Source organism: Pelobates fuscus, chromosome 11, assembly GCF_036172605.1.
Source record: "Pelobates fuscus isolate aPelFus1 chromosome 11, aPelFus1.pri, whole genome shotgun sequence".
NCBI lineage: Eukaryota > Metazoa > Chordata > Amphibia > Anura > Pelobatidae > Pelobates > Pelobates fuscus.
In genome coordinates, this window is record NC_086327.1 from 61,471,789 (window position 1) to 61,489,210 (window position 17,422).

The following is a 17,422-nucleotide window of genomic DNA, read 5'->3' on the forward strand; positions in this document are numbered from 1 at the left end:
CTCAGCCTCACTACCCCTCAGCCTCACCCTCCCACCACCCTCACTACCCCCACACCACCCTCAGCATCACCACCCCAACCACCCTCAGCATCACCACCCCCAACCACCCTCAGCCTCACTACCCCCCACACCACCCTCAGCATCACCACCCCCAACCACCCTCAGCCTCACTACCCCCCCAACCACCATCAGCCTCACTAAACCCCACACCACCCTCAGCCTCACTACACCCCACACCACCCTCAGCATCACCACCCCCCACACCACCCTCAGCATTACCACCCCCAACACCACCCTCAGCATCACCACCCCCACACCACCCTCAGCCTCACTACCCCCCACACCACCCTCAGCCTCACTACCCCCACACCACCCTCTGCCTCACTACCCCACACACCTCCCTCTGCCTCACTACCCCCCACACCACCCTCAGCCTCCCTACCCCCGCACCACCCTCAGCCTCACTACCCCCCACACCACCCTCAGCCTCACTACCCCCCACACCACCCTCAGCCTCACTACCCCCCACACCACCCTCAGCCTCACTGCCCCCCACACCACCCTCAGCATCAGCCCCCACCACCCCCACCACCCTCAGCACCACCACCCCCACCACCCTCACCATCCCCCACCACCCTCAGCATCACCCCCACAACCCTCACCACCCTCAGCATCACCCCTCACCACCCTCAGCATCAACCCCCCTCACCATCAACCCTCACATCACCCCCCTCCCTCTCACATCACCCCCTCCCTCTCACATCACCCCTCTCCCTCTCACATCACCCCCCTCCCTCTCACATCACCCCCCTCCCTCTCACATCACCCCCTCCCTCTCACATCACCCCCTCCCTCTCACATCACCCCCCTCCCTCTCACATCACCACCTCCCTCTCACATCACCCTCTCCCTCTCACATCACCCCCTCCCTCTCACATCACCCCCTCCCTCTCACATCACCCCCCTCCCTCTCACATCACCCCCCCTCCCTCTCACATCACCCCCCTCCCTCTCACATCACCCCCCTCCCTCTCACATCACCCCCCCCTCCCTCTCACATCACCCCCCCTCCCTCTCACATCACCCCCCCTCCCTCTCACATCACCCCCCCCTCTCACATCACACCCCCCTGCCTCTCACATCACCCCCCCATCCCTCTCACATCACCCCCCTCCCTCTCACATCACCCCCCCTCCTCTCACATCACCCCCCCTCCCTCTCACATCACCCCCCTCCCTCTCACATCACCCCCTCCCTCTCACATCACCCCCTCCCTCTTACATCACACCCCCCTCCCTCTCACATCACCCCCCTCCCTCTCACATCACCCCCCTCCCTCTCACATCACCCCCCTCCCTCTCACATCACCCCCCTCTCTCTCACATCACCCCCCCTCCCTCTCACATCACCCCCCCTCCCTCTCACATCACCCCCCCTCCCTCTCACATCACCCCCCTCCCTCGCACATCACCCCCCTCCCTCTCACATCACACCCCCCTCCCTCTCACATCACCCCCTCCCTCTCACATCACCCCCCCTCCCTCTCACATCACCCCCCCTCCTCTCACATCACCCCCCCTCCCTCTCACATCACCCCCCTCCCTCTCACATCACCCCCCTCCCTCTTACATCACCCCCTCCCTCTCACATCACATCACCCCCCCTCCTTCTCACATCACCCCCCTCCTTCTGACATCACCCCACCTCCTTCTCACATCACCCCACCTCCTTCTCACATCACCCCCCTCCTTCTCACATCACCCCCCCTCCTTCTCACATCACCCCCTCCTTCTCACATCACCCCCCCTCCTTCTCACATCACCCCCTCCTTCTCACATCACCCCCCCTCCTTCTCACATCACCCCCCACTCTCACATTACCATCACCCCTCTCACATTACAATCACCCCCCACACCATCACCTCCCTGTCACCATCACCCCTTCTCACCATCACCCTCCTATACACACAACACACTTCAAGCAGCTACCCCATACACATAGGGTCTCAGACAAAAATGCAAACATGCTCACAGAGACATACATTCACACACAAGGATACTCCGTCAGACACACTCTCAGGCACATACACAGATAAACTGTGCATCAATGTGTATATGTGACACTTTTTTTTGTTAGTGGGGCCTCATGTTTGAGTTTCGCCTAAGGCCTCATAAAGTCTAGAGCCGTCTCTGCCTGGGTTGGCCACCTTGCTCTGCAACCTTAAATTCTGCTGTGCCTGCATGCAGAGCAGGCTCAACCAAAAGTGACTCTAGGTGTCCGTGTAGGGCCCAGGGTTTAGATAGCATCCCTGGAACCATGAATTTGCTTGGCCTTATTATCAAGCCCTAAGAAGGCCGGTGGACCCAAGCTGGTAACCTACCTAAGGACATGTGGACCTTCTTTGCCTGCTTGCAGGGATCATCTGACAGTCATACAAGTCACCAGAAACATACATTTGCCCTCTGGCATGCACCCACACTGGCCCAACACACTTTTTCTGATTTTCATATCTGATTTCCGGTTTCATATCTGTGAAAATGAAAGGAACACTATAGTCAGCTAAACAACTTTAGCTTAATGAAACAGTTTTAGTGTATAGATCATACATCTTATATTTCACTGCTCAGTTACTGCCATTTAGGGGTTAAATCACTTTGTTCCTGCATGAAAAAAAACATGGTTTCACTTTTTATCAGATGTAACTTACCTTAAATGATTTTATCTCCTGATCTTTAAATTGAACTTTAATTACACACAGGAGGTTCTTGCATGGTCTAGCAAGCTATTAAAATAGCTGTGGATAGGAAAAGCTAAATCAAACAGAACTTGCAGTAAAGGAAGGATAAAAATTAGATCTTACTTTACAGGAAGTTTTTAGGAAGGCTGTGCAAGTCACATGCAGGGAGGTGTGACTAGGGTGCATACACAAAGTGATTTAACTCCTAAATGGCAGATAATTGACCAGTGAGGCTGAAGGGTTATGATCTATACACCAAGACGGTTTCATTAAGCTAAAGTTGTTTTAGTGACTATAGTGTCCGTTTACTATATATGTCCTGTCTCCATCTCCCTTCTAATACAGGACTTTACATGCATCTCATAAATGAAGACATAGGTAAACTATGAGTTAGCTATTTGGCAGCAGAATTATACATGTCTCATCATGAAAGAAACTGCTGCCAGTGCTTTTGAAATAAGAAATAATGGTACCTGAATAGAAGACAATTCTCCAGCATTTATAGACAGTGTGGGCAGAGTATCCAGTTTATGCTCTCCTTCTGATGGATATTTTGCTTTCTGTAAGAGAAACATTACAAAACAAAAAAATTCAATTTTATATCTTCTTTGTATTTTCTAGTTTAAAAAAAAACCTATTGGACAAATTACTTTCTTTAACCCCTTAACGACGAGTGACGGACGAGGTCCGTCACTCAGGGGAAACCCTTAACGATGAGTGACGGACCTCGTCCGTCACGCGGTAAAATTAACCCCAGATCGCCGCAATCACGTAGATCGCGGGGTTAATGGTGCTCCGGTCTGCCTCTGTATTAGAGGCAGACCGGGAGCACCGGATCAGGCTGTCCCAGCACATGTGCCCGCTCTGACAGCATGTCAGAGCGAGCACATGTGCTTAGTATACTCACCTCCGCCTCCCTGCACTTCCGAGTTTACTGTGAAGTGCAGGGAGCTCGATCAGCACTGATCTGCTTCCCTGTTAAAAAAAAAAAAAAAAAGTTTTAATAAAATCCCACCCCCCTTTACCCATTTTAATAAAAAAAGTAACCCCTTCCCTGCCAATTGATCACTGACTACAGTGATAAATTGGCAGGGTTTGCATTTTACTATGATCTGATTTTTTTTTTTTAACCCTCAGGGGTTACATTTATTTTATTAATTAATTTAAATATTTTAAAATGATAAATTTAGCTAGCTGGGGAGGGTGGAAGTTAGTGGGGAATTGGGGGATTTAGTGTTAGGCTAACTAGGGGTTAACGTTAAAAAAAAGTTTTAAAATAAGCTTTAAAAAGTAAAAAAATTAAGTTAAAAAAAAAGTTTTAATAACGTTTAACGTATTTTTCGCTCCATAAGATGCACCTCACCATAAGACGCACCTAGTTTTTAGAGGAAGAAACTCAGAAAAAAAATATTCTGAACAAACTGTCCCATAGTGTTTCTTACTATGGGACAGTTTGTTCAGAATATTTTTTTTCTCCCCTGTCCCATAGTGTCCCCCCCTCCCATAGTCTTCTCCTCTCTCCCATAGTCTTCTCCCCCCCTCCCATAGTCTTCTCCTCTCTCCCATAGTCTTCATCCACCCCCTCCCCATAGTCTTCATCCACCCCCTCCCCATAGTCTTCATCTCCCCCCTCCCCATAGACTTCATCTCCCCCCCCACAGACTTCATCTCCCCCCCCTCCCCACAGACTTCATCTCCCCCCCTCCCCACAGACTTCATCTCCCCCCCTTCCCACAGACTTCATCTCCCCCCCTCCCCACAGACTTCATCTCCCCCCCTCCCCACAGACTTCATCTCCCCCCCCTCCCCACAGACTTCATCTCCCCCCCCTCCCCACAGACTTCATCTCCCCCCCTCCCCATAGACTTCATCTCCCCCCCTCCCCATAGACTTCATCTCCCCCCCTCCATAGACTTCATATCTCCCCCCCTCCCATATTCTTCTCTCCCATACTGTCCCCCTCCCCTTGTCCCATAATTACTTACCTGTCTTGTAGCGTTGACCGGCAGCACAGGGCGCACCGCGGTACTGGAACTTGAATTTCAGGTTCCGGTTTCCGGCGGGACTGAAAGGAAGTGTGCACAGCTTGTGCACACTTCCTTTCAGTCCCGCCGGAAACCGGAACCTGAAATTCAAGTTCCAGTACCGCGGTGCGCCCTGTGCTGCCGGCCAACGCTACAAGACAGGTAAGTATTCGCTCCATAAGACGCACAGACATTTCCCCTCACTTTTGAGGGGAAAAAAAGTGCGTCTTATGGAGCGAAAAATACGGTAAGTAAAAAAAAACCCTTTACCCAGTCCAAATAAAAATTAACCCCTTCCCTGCCCGTCGATCACTGCCTACAGTGATCAAAATACAGATCACAGTATTATACTGCGATCTAATTTTTTTTAACCCCTGACGATTAACTTTTATTTATCTTTTAACCCTCAGGGGTTCAATTTATTTAATTAACTAATTTAAATATTGTATAATTAAATATTTTGCTAGCTGGGGTGGGTGGGAGTTATGGGAAAATGGGGAATTTACTGTTAGTGCTGCTTACTGCTAGTTAGGGGTTAACGGTAAAAAAAAAGCTTAGAAAAATTTTAAATCTGTAAAAAAAAGTTTTAAGAAAGTTTAGGAAACTTTAAAAAAATTAATAAGCAAAACAAAAGTTTAAAAAATAGTTTTAAAAAGTAAGAAAATTTTAAAAAAAGGTTAAAAAATACATTTAAAAACGCTCATTACCACTACACCTGGAACAAACCAGAGAAAAAAATTATCCCACGCCAAGGTTCAAAATATGCCTTTTGAATTACCCCAGGGTGTATTCTTTAATAAATACTATGTGTTTGTGGGGAAGTTTCAATAACCAACCATCTAAACTACTCCAAATTGGAACATGGACACAGCATAAAACTTCAAAGTTAGAAAAACAACTGAATGGCTGCGTCTCAAATGTGCCCCTTCAACATCCACATATACCTGGCAAAGGAACATACGGGGGTATTGCTGTACTCAGACCACATAGCTGAGCAACATATGAAGTATTATACAGTGGTAGCACACATAAGGTTTGCAAAATATACTGTGCAAACTCACTTTGTGTGTCAAAAAGGCAGAAAAAACGCTTATTACCACTACGCCTGGTACAAGCTAGCGTAAAAATGATCCCACGCTAAGGTTCAAAATAGGCCTTTTGAAATATCCTGGCAGGTCTTCTTTAAGAAATGGTATGGCTTTATGGGGTATTTGGATTATATAGCCTGGTAAAATACTCTAAAATGGGATATGGGCACAGCGTAAAAATTTAAAGTTTGAAAAAAAATGGAATGGCTATGTCCCAAATGTGCCCCTCCGATGTTCACATATACCTGGCAAAGGTACATACGGGGGTATTTTTGTACTCAGCAGACATAGCTGAGCAACATATGAAGTATTATACAGTGGTAGTAGACATAAGGTTTGCAAAATATACTGTGCAAACTCACTTTGTGTGACAAAAAGGCAGAAAAAACTGCTTATTACCACTACACCTGGTACAAGCTAGCGGAAAAATGATCCCATGCTAAGGTTCAAAATATGCCTTTTGAAATACCCTGGGATGTCTTCTTTAAGAAATGGTATGACTTTATTGGGTATTTGGATTATATAGCCTGGTAAAATACTCTAAAATGGGACATGGGCACAGCGTAAAAATGTAAAGTTTGAAAACAAATGGAATGGCTGTGTCCCGAATGTGCCCCTCCGATGTCCACATATACCTGGCAAAGGTACATACGGGGGTATTTTTGTACTCAGCAGACATAGCTGAGCAACATATGAAGTAATATACAGTGGTAGTACACATAAGGTTTGCAAAATATACTGTGCAAACTCACTTTGTGTGTCACAAAGGCAGAAAAAACGCTTATTACCACTACACTTGGTACAAGCTAGCAGAAAAATGATCCCACGCTAAGGTTCAAAATATGCCTTTTGAAATACCCTGGGGTGTCTACTTTAAGAAATGGTAGGCCTTTGTGGGGTAGTTTGAATTTAAAGCCTGCGAAGATGCTTGGAAATTGCACATAGGCCCAGCGTCAAAATTCAAAGTTCGGTAAAAACTGATATGGCTTGGTCTCCTATATGGCACTGTAGCTTCACAAAATAGTGCCAAAGACATTCATTGGAGATGTCTATTTACTCAGAAGACTTAGCTGAGCATAATTTGGGGATTTTGAACTTAGTGGCACATACGAAATATACAAAATAATAGTATTGCAGTGAGACACACACAATAAAATACAATATGAAGTATTCAAAACACCTTAGTGAGTTTCCCTTTCACCTCACAACAATTTCAAATACATACAATATAAGGTGGAGACTCTTCTTATTATAACAGGTAATCAATAGTTGATAATCCTAAAAGCAGAAATAAAACACATAATAGTGCAATATTGTCTATAGATAATACAAGTGAAATTAGGTAGATGGAATATCACTCACAAGTAAAGAGCCTCTAGATAGGGCTCAATTATCCAGTGTTGTGGGAAATAAGGTTCCCACTACCTTCTTTATTTTGCTGGTAGCCAAATATGCTCACAGGGACAGGTATATTCTTTCCAAAAGTGCTTTATTTTAAAGTGCAAAAAAATAATAAAATAAGAATATAAAAGACCTTACAATATTGAAGGTAATTGATGGGTTGAGTCCTTAGTGCAAAACGCGTTTCGCCTCATTCAGAGGCTTCATCAGTTGCTTTGGGGTGTATAAAACTTGTCAGTTTTTAAATGTTTCCTAATGAGCGTTCATTAGAAGTCGGTGGTCCTGGCGTCCGGGCGTCACATCCGCTTCCAGGTAGCTGCGTTCCATCAGTGGAACGCAAACGTCATCATCATGTCTGTGTTCGGACGGGACTTCCGCTTCCGGGTATTTGCGTTCCAACAGTGGAACGCATAGATCGCGATCTTATTTTCTTATATACTGAGGGAGACCCATCATTTTTACACTATACTCCAACCAATAGTCACAAAGAGTCCTAGTTACCTTAAAGACACTATCCATGTCCTACAAATTTTGGAAGAAACAAAATGGACAGATGGTAACCTATTATTGTATAGTATCATCCCTCATGATGTAGGATTGGCAGCTGTAAAATATTTTTTAGAGAAATCAAATTTTAAAACAGAACAAATTGAGTATATTTTAGAAGGAATTTTAATTATTTTACTTATTTTAACTAATAATTATTTTTGGTTTGAAGATTCGTTTTATTTACAAATCTGCGGTAATGCAATGGGCACAAAATTTGCCCCAAGCTACGCCAACCTTTTATGTCATTTTGGGAAGAAACATATATATTTACAGAACAACAGTGAAAAATGAATTTGATGATTTATTGCCGATTTATTGATGATCTTTTCTTCATATGGAATGGCACTATGGAAGCCTTACAAGAATGTATAGCATATCTTAACATTAACAATTATGGAATTCACTTAACCAGCGTCTTTAGTAGCTCCAATATAAATTTTCTTGATTTAGATATTAGTATTCAAGACTCGAAGATCATCACTAAAAATCACTTTAAACCTATAGATGCAAATAGCTACATTGAAAAGAGCAGTTGCCACCATAAGCCATGGCTTAATAATGGAAAGAATATACCTGTCCCTGTGAGCATATTTGGCTACCAGCAAAATAAAGAAGGCAGTGGGAACATTATTTCCCACAACACTGGATAATTGAGCCCTATCTAGAGGCTCATTACTTGTGAGTGATATTCCATCTACCTCATTTCACTTGTATTATCTATAGACAATATTGCACTATTATGTGTTTTATTTCTGCTTTTAGGATTATCAACTATTGATTACCTGTTATAATAAGAAGAGTCTCCACCTTATATTGTATGTATTTGAAATATACAAAATGCCCAGCAAAAATGCAATCCGTATGTAAAAAAATGCCCAAAATGATTTTTTACCACATACTTTGGCATTTATTGGTGAAAAAATGGGGGCATGTTAAGGCACAATATGCACCATATGAGATACCCTGGAGTGTCTACTTTTACAAATGGTAGGCATTTGTGTTTTTTTTTTTTTGAACAGTCAAACTGTTATAATACCCCAAATGGAAGCATAGGCTCATTAAATCTGTCTCTCAAAATTCTAATGTGAATACTGAAAAGGACAGGTCTCCTGTATGGCACTGTAGCTTCACGAAATAGTGCCAAAGACATACAATGGGGGTGTCCTTTTACTCAGAAGACTTAGCTGAGCATAATTTGGGGGGTTTGAACTTAGTGGCACATATGAAATATACAAAATGCCCAGCAAAAATGCAATCCCTTTGTAAAAAATGCACAAAATATTTTTTTACCACATACTTTGGCATATATTGGTGAAAAAATGGGGGCATGTTAAGGCACAATATGCACCTTATGAGATACCCTGGAGTGTCTACTTTTACAAATGGCAGGCCATTGTGGTTTTTTTTGAACAGTCAAACTACTATAATACCCCAAATGGAAGCATAGGCTCATTAAATCCGTCTCTCAAAATTTGACTGTGAATACTGAAAAGGACTGGTCTCCTATATGGCACTGTAGCTTCACAAAATAGTGCCAAAGACATACAATGGGGGTGTCATTTTACTCAGCAGATATAACTGAACACAAAATAAAACTTTGTACATGAATAGCACACACCAACTTTACAAAATACACATCAGAAGTTCTTTGTTATAAGTTTGTGAGCCAAAACCCCCCAAAAATAAAATGTTACTCCAATATTTAGCAGAGGTTGGCGGTGAAATGGCTACGTAGAAAGTGTCAAAACAACCTTAGGTAAATAGCCTGTGGTGTCTACTATATATAAATATATACTTTTGTGTGGCAATTTTGTTTTCTTTTATGGCTATTAAGCTTACAAGACAAACATACCAAATTCTAAAATCGCTCCACATTTAAAGTTTATTTTACTCCTTGTGCTTTGTGACCTGTAACTACCAAAAAAAACTTAAAATCCCAGACACATTATATATTCTGTAAATCAGAACAACTAAATTAATTTATTTTTGATTACTTTCCTTAAGCTGCACTAATTGTGTACACATTATTATTGCAAAAACTGTAAAAAAAACTCAAAATATTTCATTTTTTTTGCATTTTTCTGTATTTTTTTTATAATAAATAAGCATGTATGTATATATATATATATATATATATATATATATATATATATATATATATATATATATATATATATATATATATATATATATATATATATGTTACATCAAATTAAAGCCCTTTCGGTCCTTTAAAAAACGGTATATAATATGCGTCGGTGCAATAAATTAGTAAAATGCAAATTGCAGTTGAACGCAAACAGCAAAAAATTTCGCTGTCATTAAGTGAAAGACAAGCTTCTGAAGCTCTGTCCTTAAGGGGTTAAAAAAAACAAAACGTTAAGACACGATTTGTTTGTTTGAAATTTGTAACAGTAATAATGTTAAAGGGAACTGTAGCTTCTCAGTAATTTCAACTATTTAAAACACTGAATATCACATGCAACTTATGCTGTTTTTGATGTGATGCTATGTTTATTTTAAATATTTACTAAAGATTAAACAAATCACTTCAAAATCCAGTTGAGACACAGGAAACCCTGGGCAAACATTGCAAATGAAGAGGAGAAACAGAAGCTTTTCAATTTCTCCTTTTCTTTGTATGCTTTCTCTATGCTGACTGCAAGGTTCAACATGAGCTTCTAACAATGATTGACAGAGAACTAAGATGGAAGCACCCAATTGCAGGATAAAGCAATGGGTAAATCAACATTCAATTTTATTTTTCACAACTCACAAATACATATTTGTTAAATGTAGGGATAAGTAAACATATTGTCAAAAGTCCTGGAAAGTGACACTTCTTTAACAAAGGAATTGGTTGAGTAGATAATTCTGTGTAGATAAACATTTTTAATAAATGTAATCATTTAATTCTAACTTGAAAGCACCACTAATGACATCCAAGCCACTCAATTAAGTGGTCTGGGTGCAGTGGTCCTTTTTAGAAACTGCAATGTTTACATTGCATTGTTAATTCAATCTCTAGTTGTCACCTCTATTGACAAAAAATAATGGTGCTTCTGTTTCACCGATGGAGTAAAACTCGGTCACGTGACGTGGAAGCCCCTATAGGAAAGTATTGATTCAATGATTTCCTATAGAGAAGCGTGGATGCATGCACAGCACTAACTGCATATTTGAATCAGGTACCCATCAGGTCCTGAATGAGGAGCATTACATTGCACCGTGGGAGGTAAGCAGCACTGAGGGAGGCTAGGAGCTGAAAACAGGTAAGTAAAACCTTATTTTATTTATTTTTATAGCAAATTAGGGTGGGGGTGGAGAGGGGGGAAGGAGGTATGCTTTAGTAGTCCTTTAATTATAGGGCACCTAAAGTTAAAGTCAAGACAGCTCAGGAACATGTGAACATGCTCAGAAAATAATGAATGTGCTGAGCATTCACGTGTATTAATCCTAGAGCGAATTTGGTTTGCAAGCTAACAAATGGTCAGCTACAGCTCTGCAGCTTCCATACCAGTATATCAAATTCATTATTTAAGAGTACATTTCAGATTTTAAAATCCTAACGATAAGCATTCTTTACACTGTATTTATGGGAGCTAAACAGTGCTGCTCTGCTGGTGACAATACTACTTGCTTTTGAAATTGCAAGGCACAGTTAATTACATAACTGGATTATTTACTTAATTTGCATATGACTTGGGTCCAGACATGTGCCTATTGCTCATCAGCTACAGTGTATATTTCTAGAGTCATACAAAACAGTTTTGCATGCTATTGCAATGTACCAAATGCTTGAATAAAGACTATTGTCATGCAGATTGCCCCTAATTGTGGCATGTCTGTAAACACACTCAATACAGCTTATAGTTTACTAAAATCAGGTGTTTGATCAGGAATGTTTTTGTAACTATATACTGTAAAAAAAAAAATCTTATAATATTTGCATCACATGTTGAACTGCAATGTTTCCTTTTTTTTTTTTTTTTTAGAACTGGGGCTTAGAATAACTGTATTCCGTTATGGATCAGAGGTTAGGAAAATACATTTATAGCTTAACATGTCTGGCATGTAATTTTTCTTTAAAGTCATTAAAACTTGTAATACATTTAACAAGTCACTTACAAAATTGTGATAGACATGCTTGGTGTCACTTAGAAGATGCTTAGCAATGGTAAGTATATTTTCATACTCCACTTTTGGATCAGAAGGCTTTGTCTTTGAAAGCGGAAATGCCCATAAGCCTTCATTCAAGCTCAATATTGTTAGAGCAAAGTGACACAAACTTCCTGTAAAAAATAAATAAAATAAAAAACAGTATTAATTATATATTATAAAACATTTGAAGAATAAACATTTGCACAATTTTCATGAGGTATCTTAAATTTGTTCCAGTTAACAGAGGGCTTCTTGAATTCATTGATTAAAGCAGATCTGTCACTTTTATTTTGCATATTTTGTTTTTGCATATTTTGCAAAGACCCCTGATGGTGACACCTCCGAGGGATGCAGTACCTTTACTTACTCAAAGCTGTTTCTCATGGCCGCCATATCTTTTTTTTCTCTTGGTCTTCTTTTGCACCTGGTGCTTTATTTGTCACGAGAGGTGTCTGTGCTGTAGTCTTGTACATGGGCTAGAATTCAACACATAAGTCTATGGTGGATCTTGCAAGACCCTGGTAGTCTCCATAGATGATGTCTCAAGAAGATAAGAGAGACCATAAATAAATCCCACAGCCATCACTTATGACTGCTATTGGGATTGGAAACAAGTTGACGGAGGAGTTGACGTTTGGATTGCTTTGGAATTTCAGTGACTCATAAGTATTTCATAAAGATTACATCTTTATGAAATACTGAGAAGTGAAAGAACTGCTTTAATCCCTTTAATATTTTTTTCCTTATCAATTTGTAAATAGAAGTTGTGTAAATTCCAGGAATGATGCTGGCAGTGCTTACTCGTGAATTTAAAGAATTTAACAAACTTTTTAATACAAGTTTTTGTACTGAAATGTAGACTGCTGGTATTGAAACAATAAAACCTGCTGGTGCACTTTAGTACTTTTATATAACAAGTCTATATAAATAATGCTAGTACAGAGGATTAAAGTTCTCATTTGGAAAACTATTTTTATTTGTAAATAGGAGAAGATCTCGGTGGGCAATGTGTTGGCAGGATTCTTGGAGGAGTACCTGAGTAATAATCTCTGTTTCACAAAATTGGGTTGTTTCCTTACAAACCAGTGACAGATGATGAAGTTTAACGGCACTACCTTGTCTGACTTGTTGGGCTCTACCCACTTAACCCCATGAAATGCCATTCTCTGCTCAAAACCTGCTGCATTGCAAATTGTCAGTAAAGAGGAGAATAGAAACAGCAGATATAATAATGAAAGACATCTGGTTTTCTAACACACACTGGAAAAAAGGCGCCTCAGAGGGAATATGATAACATTATACAAATATATTCGGGGCCAGTACAAAACATTATCTGGAAATCTATTCATAAATAGGGCTATACATAGGACAGGATGTCACACATTTAGGCTGGAAAAAAGGAGATTTCATCTAAGGCAAAGACATTTTTTTTTACAGTAAGAGCAATAAGGATATGGAATTCTCTGCCTGAAGAGGTGGTTTCATCAGAGTCCATACAGATGTTTAAACTGCAATTGGATAAATACTTGCAAAAACATAACATACTGGGATATAATTTCTAATTAGTGGGGTAATAACTGCTCTATCCAAGGAGACATCTGACTGCTATTTTAGGGTCAAGAAGAATTTTGTTTTCCTAGTTTGTTGCAAAATTGGAAGCTCATCAGACTGGGTTTTTTTTTTGCCTTCTTTTTGGATCAACAGCAAAAATATACAGATGATACTCGAAAAACTAGAATATTGTGCAAAACTTGATTTATTTCAGTAATGCAACCTAAAGGGGGAATCTAATATATGAGATAGACGCATTACATGCTAAGCAAGATGTGATTTGTCATAAGTGCGATGATTATGGCTTACAGCTCATGAAAACCCCAAATCCACAATCTCAGTAAATTAGAATATTGTGAAAAGGTGCAATATTCTAGGCTCACAGTGTCCCACCCTAATCAGCTAAGTAAGCCATAACACCTGCAAAGGGTTTCTGAGCCTTTACATGGTCTCTTAGTCTGGTTCAGTAGGAATCACAATCATGGGGAAGACTGCTGACCTAACAGTTGTGCAGAAAACCATCATTGACACCCTCCATAAGGAGGGAAAGCCTCAAAAGGTAATTGCGAAGGAAGTTGGATGTTCCCAAAGTGCTGTATCAAAGCGCATTAATAGAAAGTTATGTGGAAGGGAAAAGTGTGGAAGAAAAAGGTGCACAAGCAGCAGGGATAATCGCAGCCTGGAGAGGATTGTCAGGAAAAGGCCATTCAAAAGTGTTGGGGACTTTCACAAGGAGTGGACTGAGGCTGGAGTCAGTGCGGATCCAGGACATGGGCTTCAGATGTCGTATTCCTCTTGTCAAGCTGCTCCTGAACAACAAACAACGTCAGAAGTGTGTTACCTGGGCTAAAGAAAAACAGACTTGGTCTGTTGCTCAGTGGTCCAAAGTCCTCTTTTCTGATGAGAGCAAGTTTTGAATCGCATTTGGAAACCAAGGACCCAGAGTCTGGAGGAAGAATGGAGAGGCACACACTACAAGATGCTTGAAGTCCAGTGTGAAGTTTCCACAGTCTGTGTGGATTTGGGGAGCCATGTCAACTGCTGGTGTTGGTCCACTGTGCTTCATTAAGTCCAGGGCCAACGCAGCCGTCTACCAGGAGATTTTGGAGCACTTCATGCTTCCTTCCGCAGACGAGCTTTATGGGGATGCTGACTTCATTTTCCAGCAGGACTTGGCACCTTCTCACACTGCCAAATGCACCAAAGCCTGTTTCAATTACCATGGGATTACTGTGCTTGATTGGCCAACAAACTCGTCTGACCTTATTGCCTTCTTTTGGATCCAAAGCAAACTTGCATTGCCAAGAGAAAAATGAGAGACATGAGACCGAACAATGCAGAAGAGCTGAAGGCGGCTATTGAAGCATCCTGGTCTTCCATAACACCTCATCAGTGCCACAGGCTGATAGCTTCCATGCCACGCCACATTGAGGCAGTAATTGCTGCAAAAGGGGCCCAAACCAAGTACTTAGTCCATATGCATACTTATACTTTTCAGAGGTCCGATATTGTTCTATGCACACTTCTTGTTTTATTGATTGCATGTAATATTCTAATTTACTGAGATTGTGGATTTGGGGTTTTCATGAGCTGTAAGCCATAATCATCGCACTTATGACAAATCACGGCTTGAACTATCTTGCTTTGCATGTCATGCGTCTATCTAATTTTTTGAGTATCACCTATATGTGAGGAAGGCTGAACTTGATGGACGCAAGTCTTTTTTCAGCTATGTAACTATGTAACTATTTAATTATTTAACTTATCAATAGGCCGTACAATGCCTTAATCTCTTTGTTTTGTAGCAAAGACTGGGGGCAATGTCCCACCTGCCTCTATCAACCAGCCTCCACTGATACAAACCTCATAAGCTTACTTTCATTCAAGACTCAATCAATAAAGTTTACCTTTTCTTTTAATGCATGTTGTAATTCTGCATGAATACTACATTTCTTAAAGGGACACTAGTCACCAGAACAACTACAGCTTATTGAATTTGTTCTGGTAAGTAGAATCATTACCTTCAGGCTTTTTGCTATAAACACTGTCTTTTCAGAGAAAATGCAGTGTTTATATTACATCCTAGCAATAAATTTACACTGGCCACTCCTGTTCGAGATCCTTCCTGGGTCATGGCTGCCTAAAATGCATCGAAACATTCAGTATCTCCTCCCTCTGCATGCAGACACTGAACTTTCCTCATAGAGATACATTAATTCAATTCATCTCTATGAGGAGATGCTGATTGGCCAGCACTGTGTTTGAATCATGCTGGCTCTTCCTCTGATTTGCCACTTTGTAAGTCTCAGCCAATCCTATGGGGAAGCACTGTGATTGGATCAGGCTACCACTTCTGATGATGTCAGCAGACTGCTTGTTTTTCTGAATCTAACAGCATGCAGAGTTACAGCTTCAGGCTTGAATACAGTAAGATTTTGCTATGTTTATGGAGGCATGAAGGGCCCAGGGGGGCTAGATGGTGGTGTTAACACTATAGGGTCAGGAACACATGTTTGTGTACCTGACCCTATAGTGATCATTTAACTAAAGTGAATCATGTACTGCATATTGTATTTTTTTTACTGTTCTCACTGAAATATGTTACACCTGCAATAATGATTAAAGAAATAAAGATACATCTCAAGTTATTCCTTCAGTCAGTACCTGTCTCTAGTTATCAACCCTAACAATGGAATTTTATGTGCATTTAATTATTTTATCCCAGCCTTATTTCTGTGGAAAAGAGATGCACAGAGGATAAATCCAGACATATTCACAACTTCAAACAATGGTGAGATTAATTCAATGAATGTTTTGATCATAAAGTTGTGTATATAAAGACAAGTTCATGTAATACTCAGAATGTTGTCATAATGTGATTTGTAGCAAATATTAAGATTTAGATTTGTACTTAAAGAGATACTGTAGGGGTGGTGCATGACCAGCATGGTGGAGAGACATGTTTCGCACACGCTCCCACACAATCTTGGAAATAGCGGCTTTCCACTGCTTTTCCACACTCGATCTGAGCTGGCAAGGGCAACCAATTGCACACTCACGACAGAGGCCATACAGCGTGACAACAAGCGATTTGATGGGAGCCTGCATGCCCCAAATTGGACCCTGCGGCCTGGTGCACATCTTGCGGGAGAAATCGCTGTTCTCCTGTCTGAGAGGAGCCCAGTAGCAGTCGACTACGCGCTAATGCCCCTTAACCCCCCCTCCCGCGGACCGGTTGGAATGATCCCGGTCCCCCCATGGGAGGCTACCCTGATGTTGATGGAGCCTGGGGTGAAGCAACACAGATGGAGAAACTACAAGATGACTTACCCAAGATGGCGGATGCGGCATGTGTCAGTCCCGGCAGCGATCACCTCGATGTCCTGGCTAGACTGGAAAAAAAAATTGCCGACTTCTGGCATAGGCGGAGCACATAATGCAACAACCTGTCCCACTACAGAAGAGTGGACACTCATCCAGACGACGCTCTCTTCAGAAGACCTCAGCTCCGGCAGCTCAGAGAAACCTAATATGGCGGTGGAAAGCACGGAGCACACCACTCTCAAACAAGGTGACACAGAGTCAGCCATGGTGGCGATCTACAGCTGAAGTCTGGGAAGGGGTGGAAGAACCAAAAGAAGCTCAGACATAGATAGACATATCTACTTAAAGGGTCTGGAACACAAACATGTATTTCTGACTCTATAGTGTTTAATCCACCATTTAGGTTGCTTTCCCCCCTTAGTCTCCTTAGAAAAGGTGAAAACTCACCTTATTTCCAACGCCGCTCATGCAGGCCCCGTCCCTGATGTGCGTCCTTGGTGACATAATCAGAATTGCCCATGTTTAGCCAATCCCATGCTTTTTTGGAGGTGTTCCAAGGGGGGAATGTAAACACTGCATTTTCCCTG

General features: G+C 41.6%; 1 protein-coding gene across 1 annotated transcript in view; it reads right to left on the bottom strand.

The window, feature by feature from the left end:
• Nucleotides 1-17,101, bottom strand: part of IL11 (interleukin 11) — a 63,250-nt gene extending 46,149 nt beyond the window's left edge. Inside the window, exons 1-3 of the mRNA XM_063435565.1 lie at nucleotides 16,921-17,101; nucleotides 11,928-12,091; nucleotides 3,211-3,297 (exon numbers count right to left, since the gene is read on the bottom strand). Of these exons, the coding sequence (XP_063291635.1) occupies nucleotides 3,211-3,297; nucleotides 11,928-12,091; nucleotides 16,921-17,101 (432 nt within the window). The remainder of the gene's footprint in view (nucleotides 1-3,210; nucleotides 3,298-11,927; nucleotides 12,092-16,920) is intronic.
• Nucleotides 17,102-17,422: the final 321 nt, after the last annotated feature.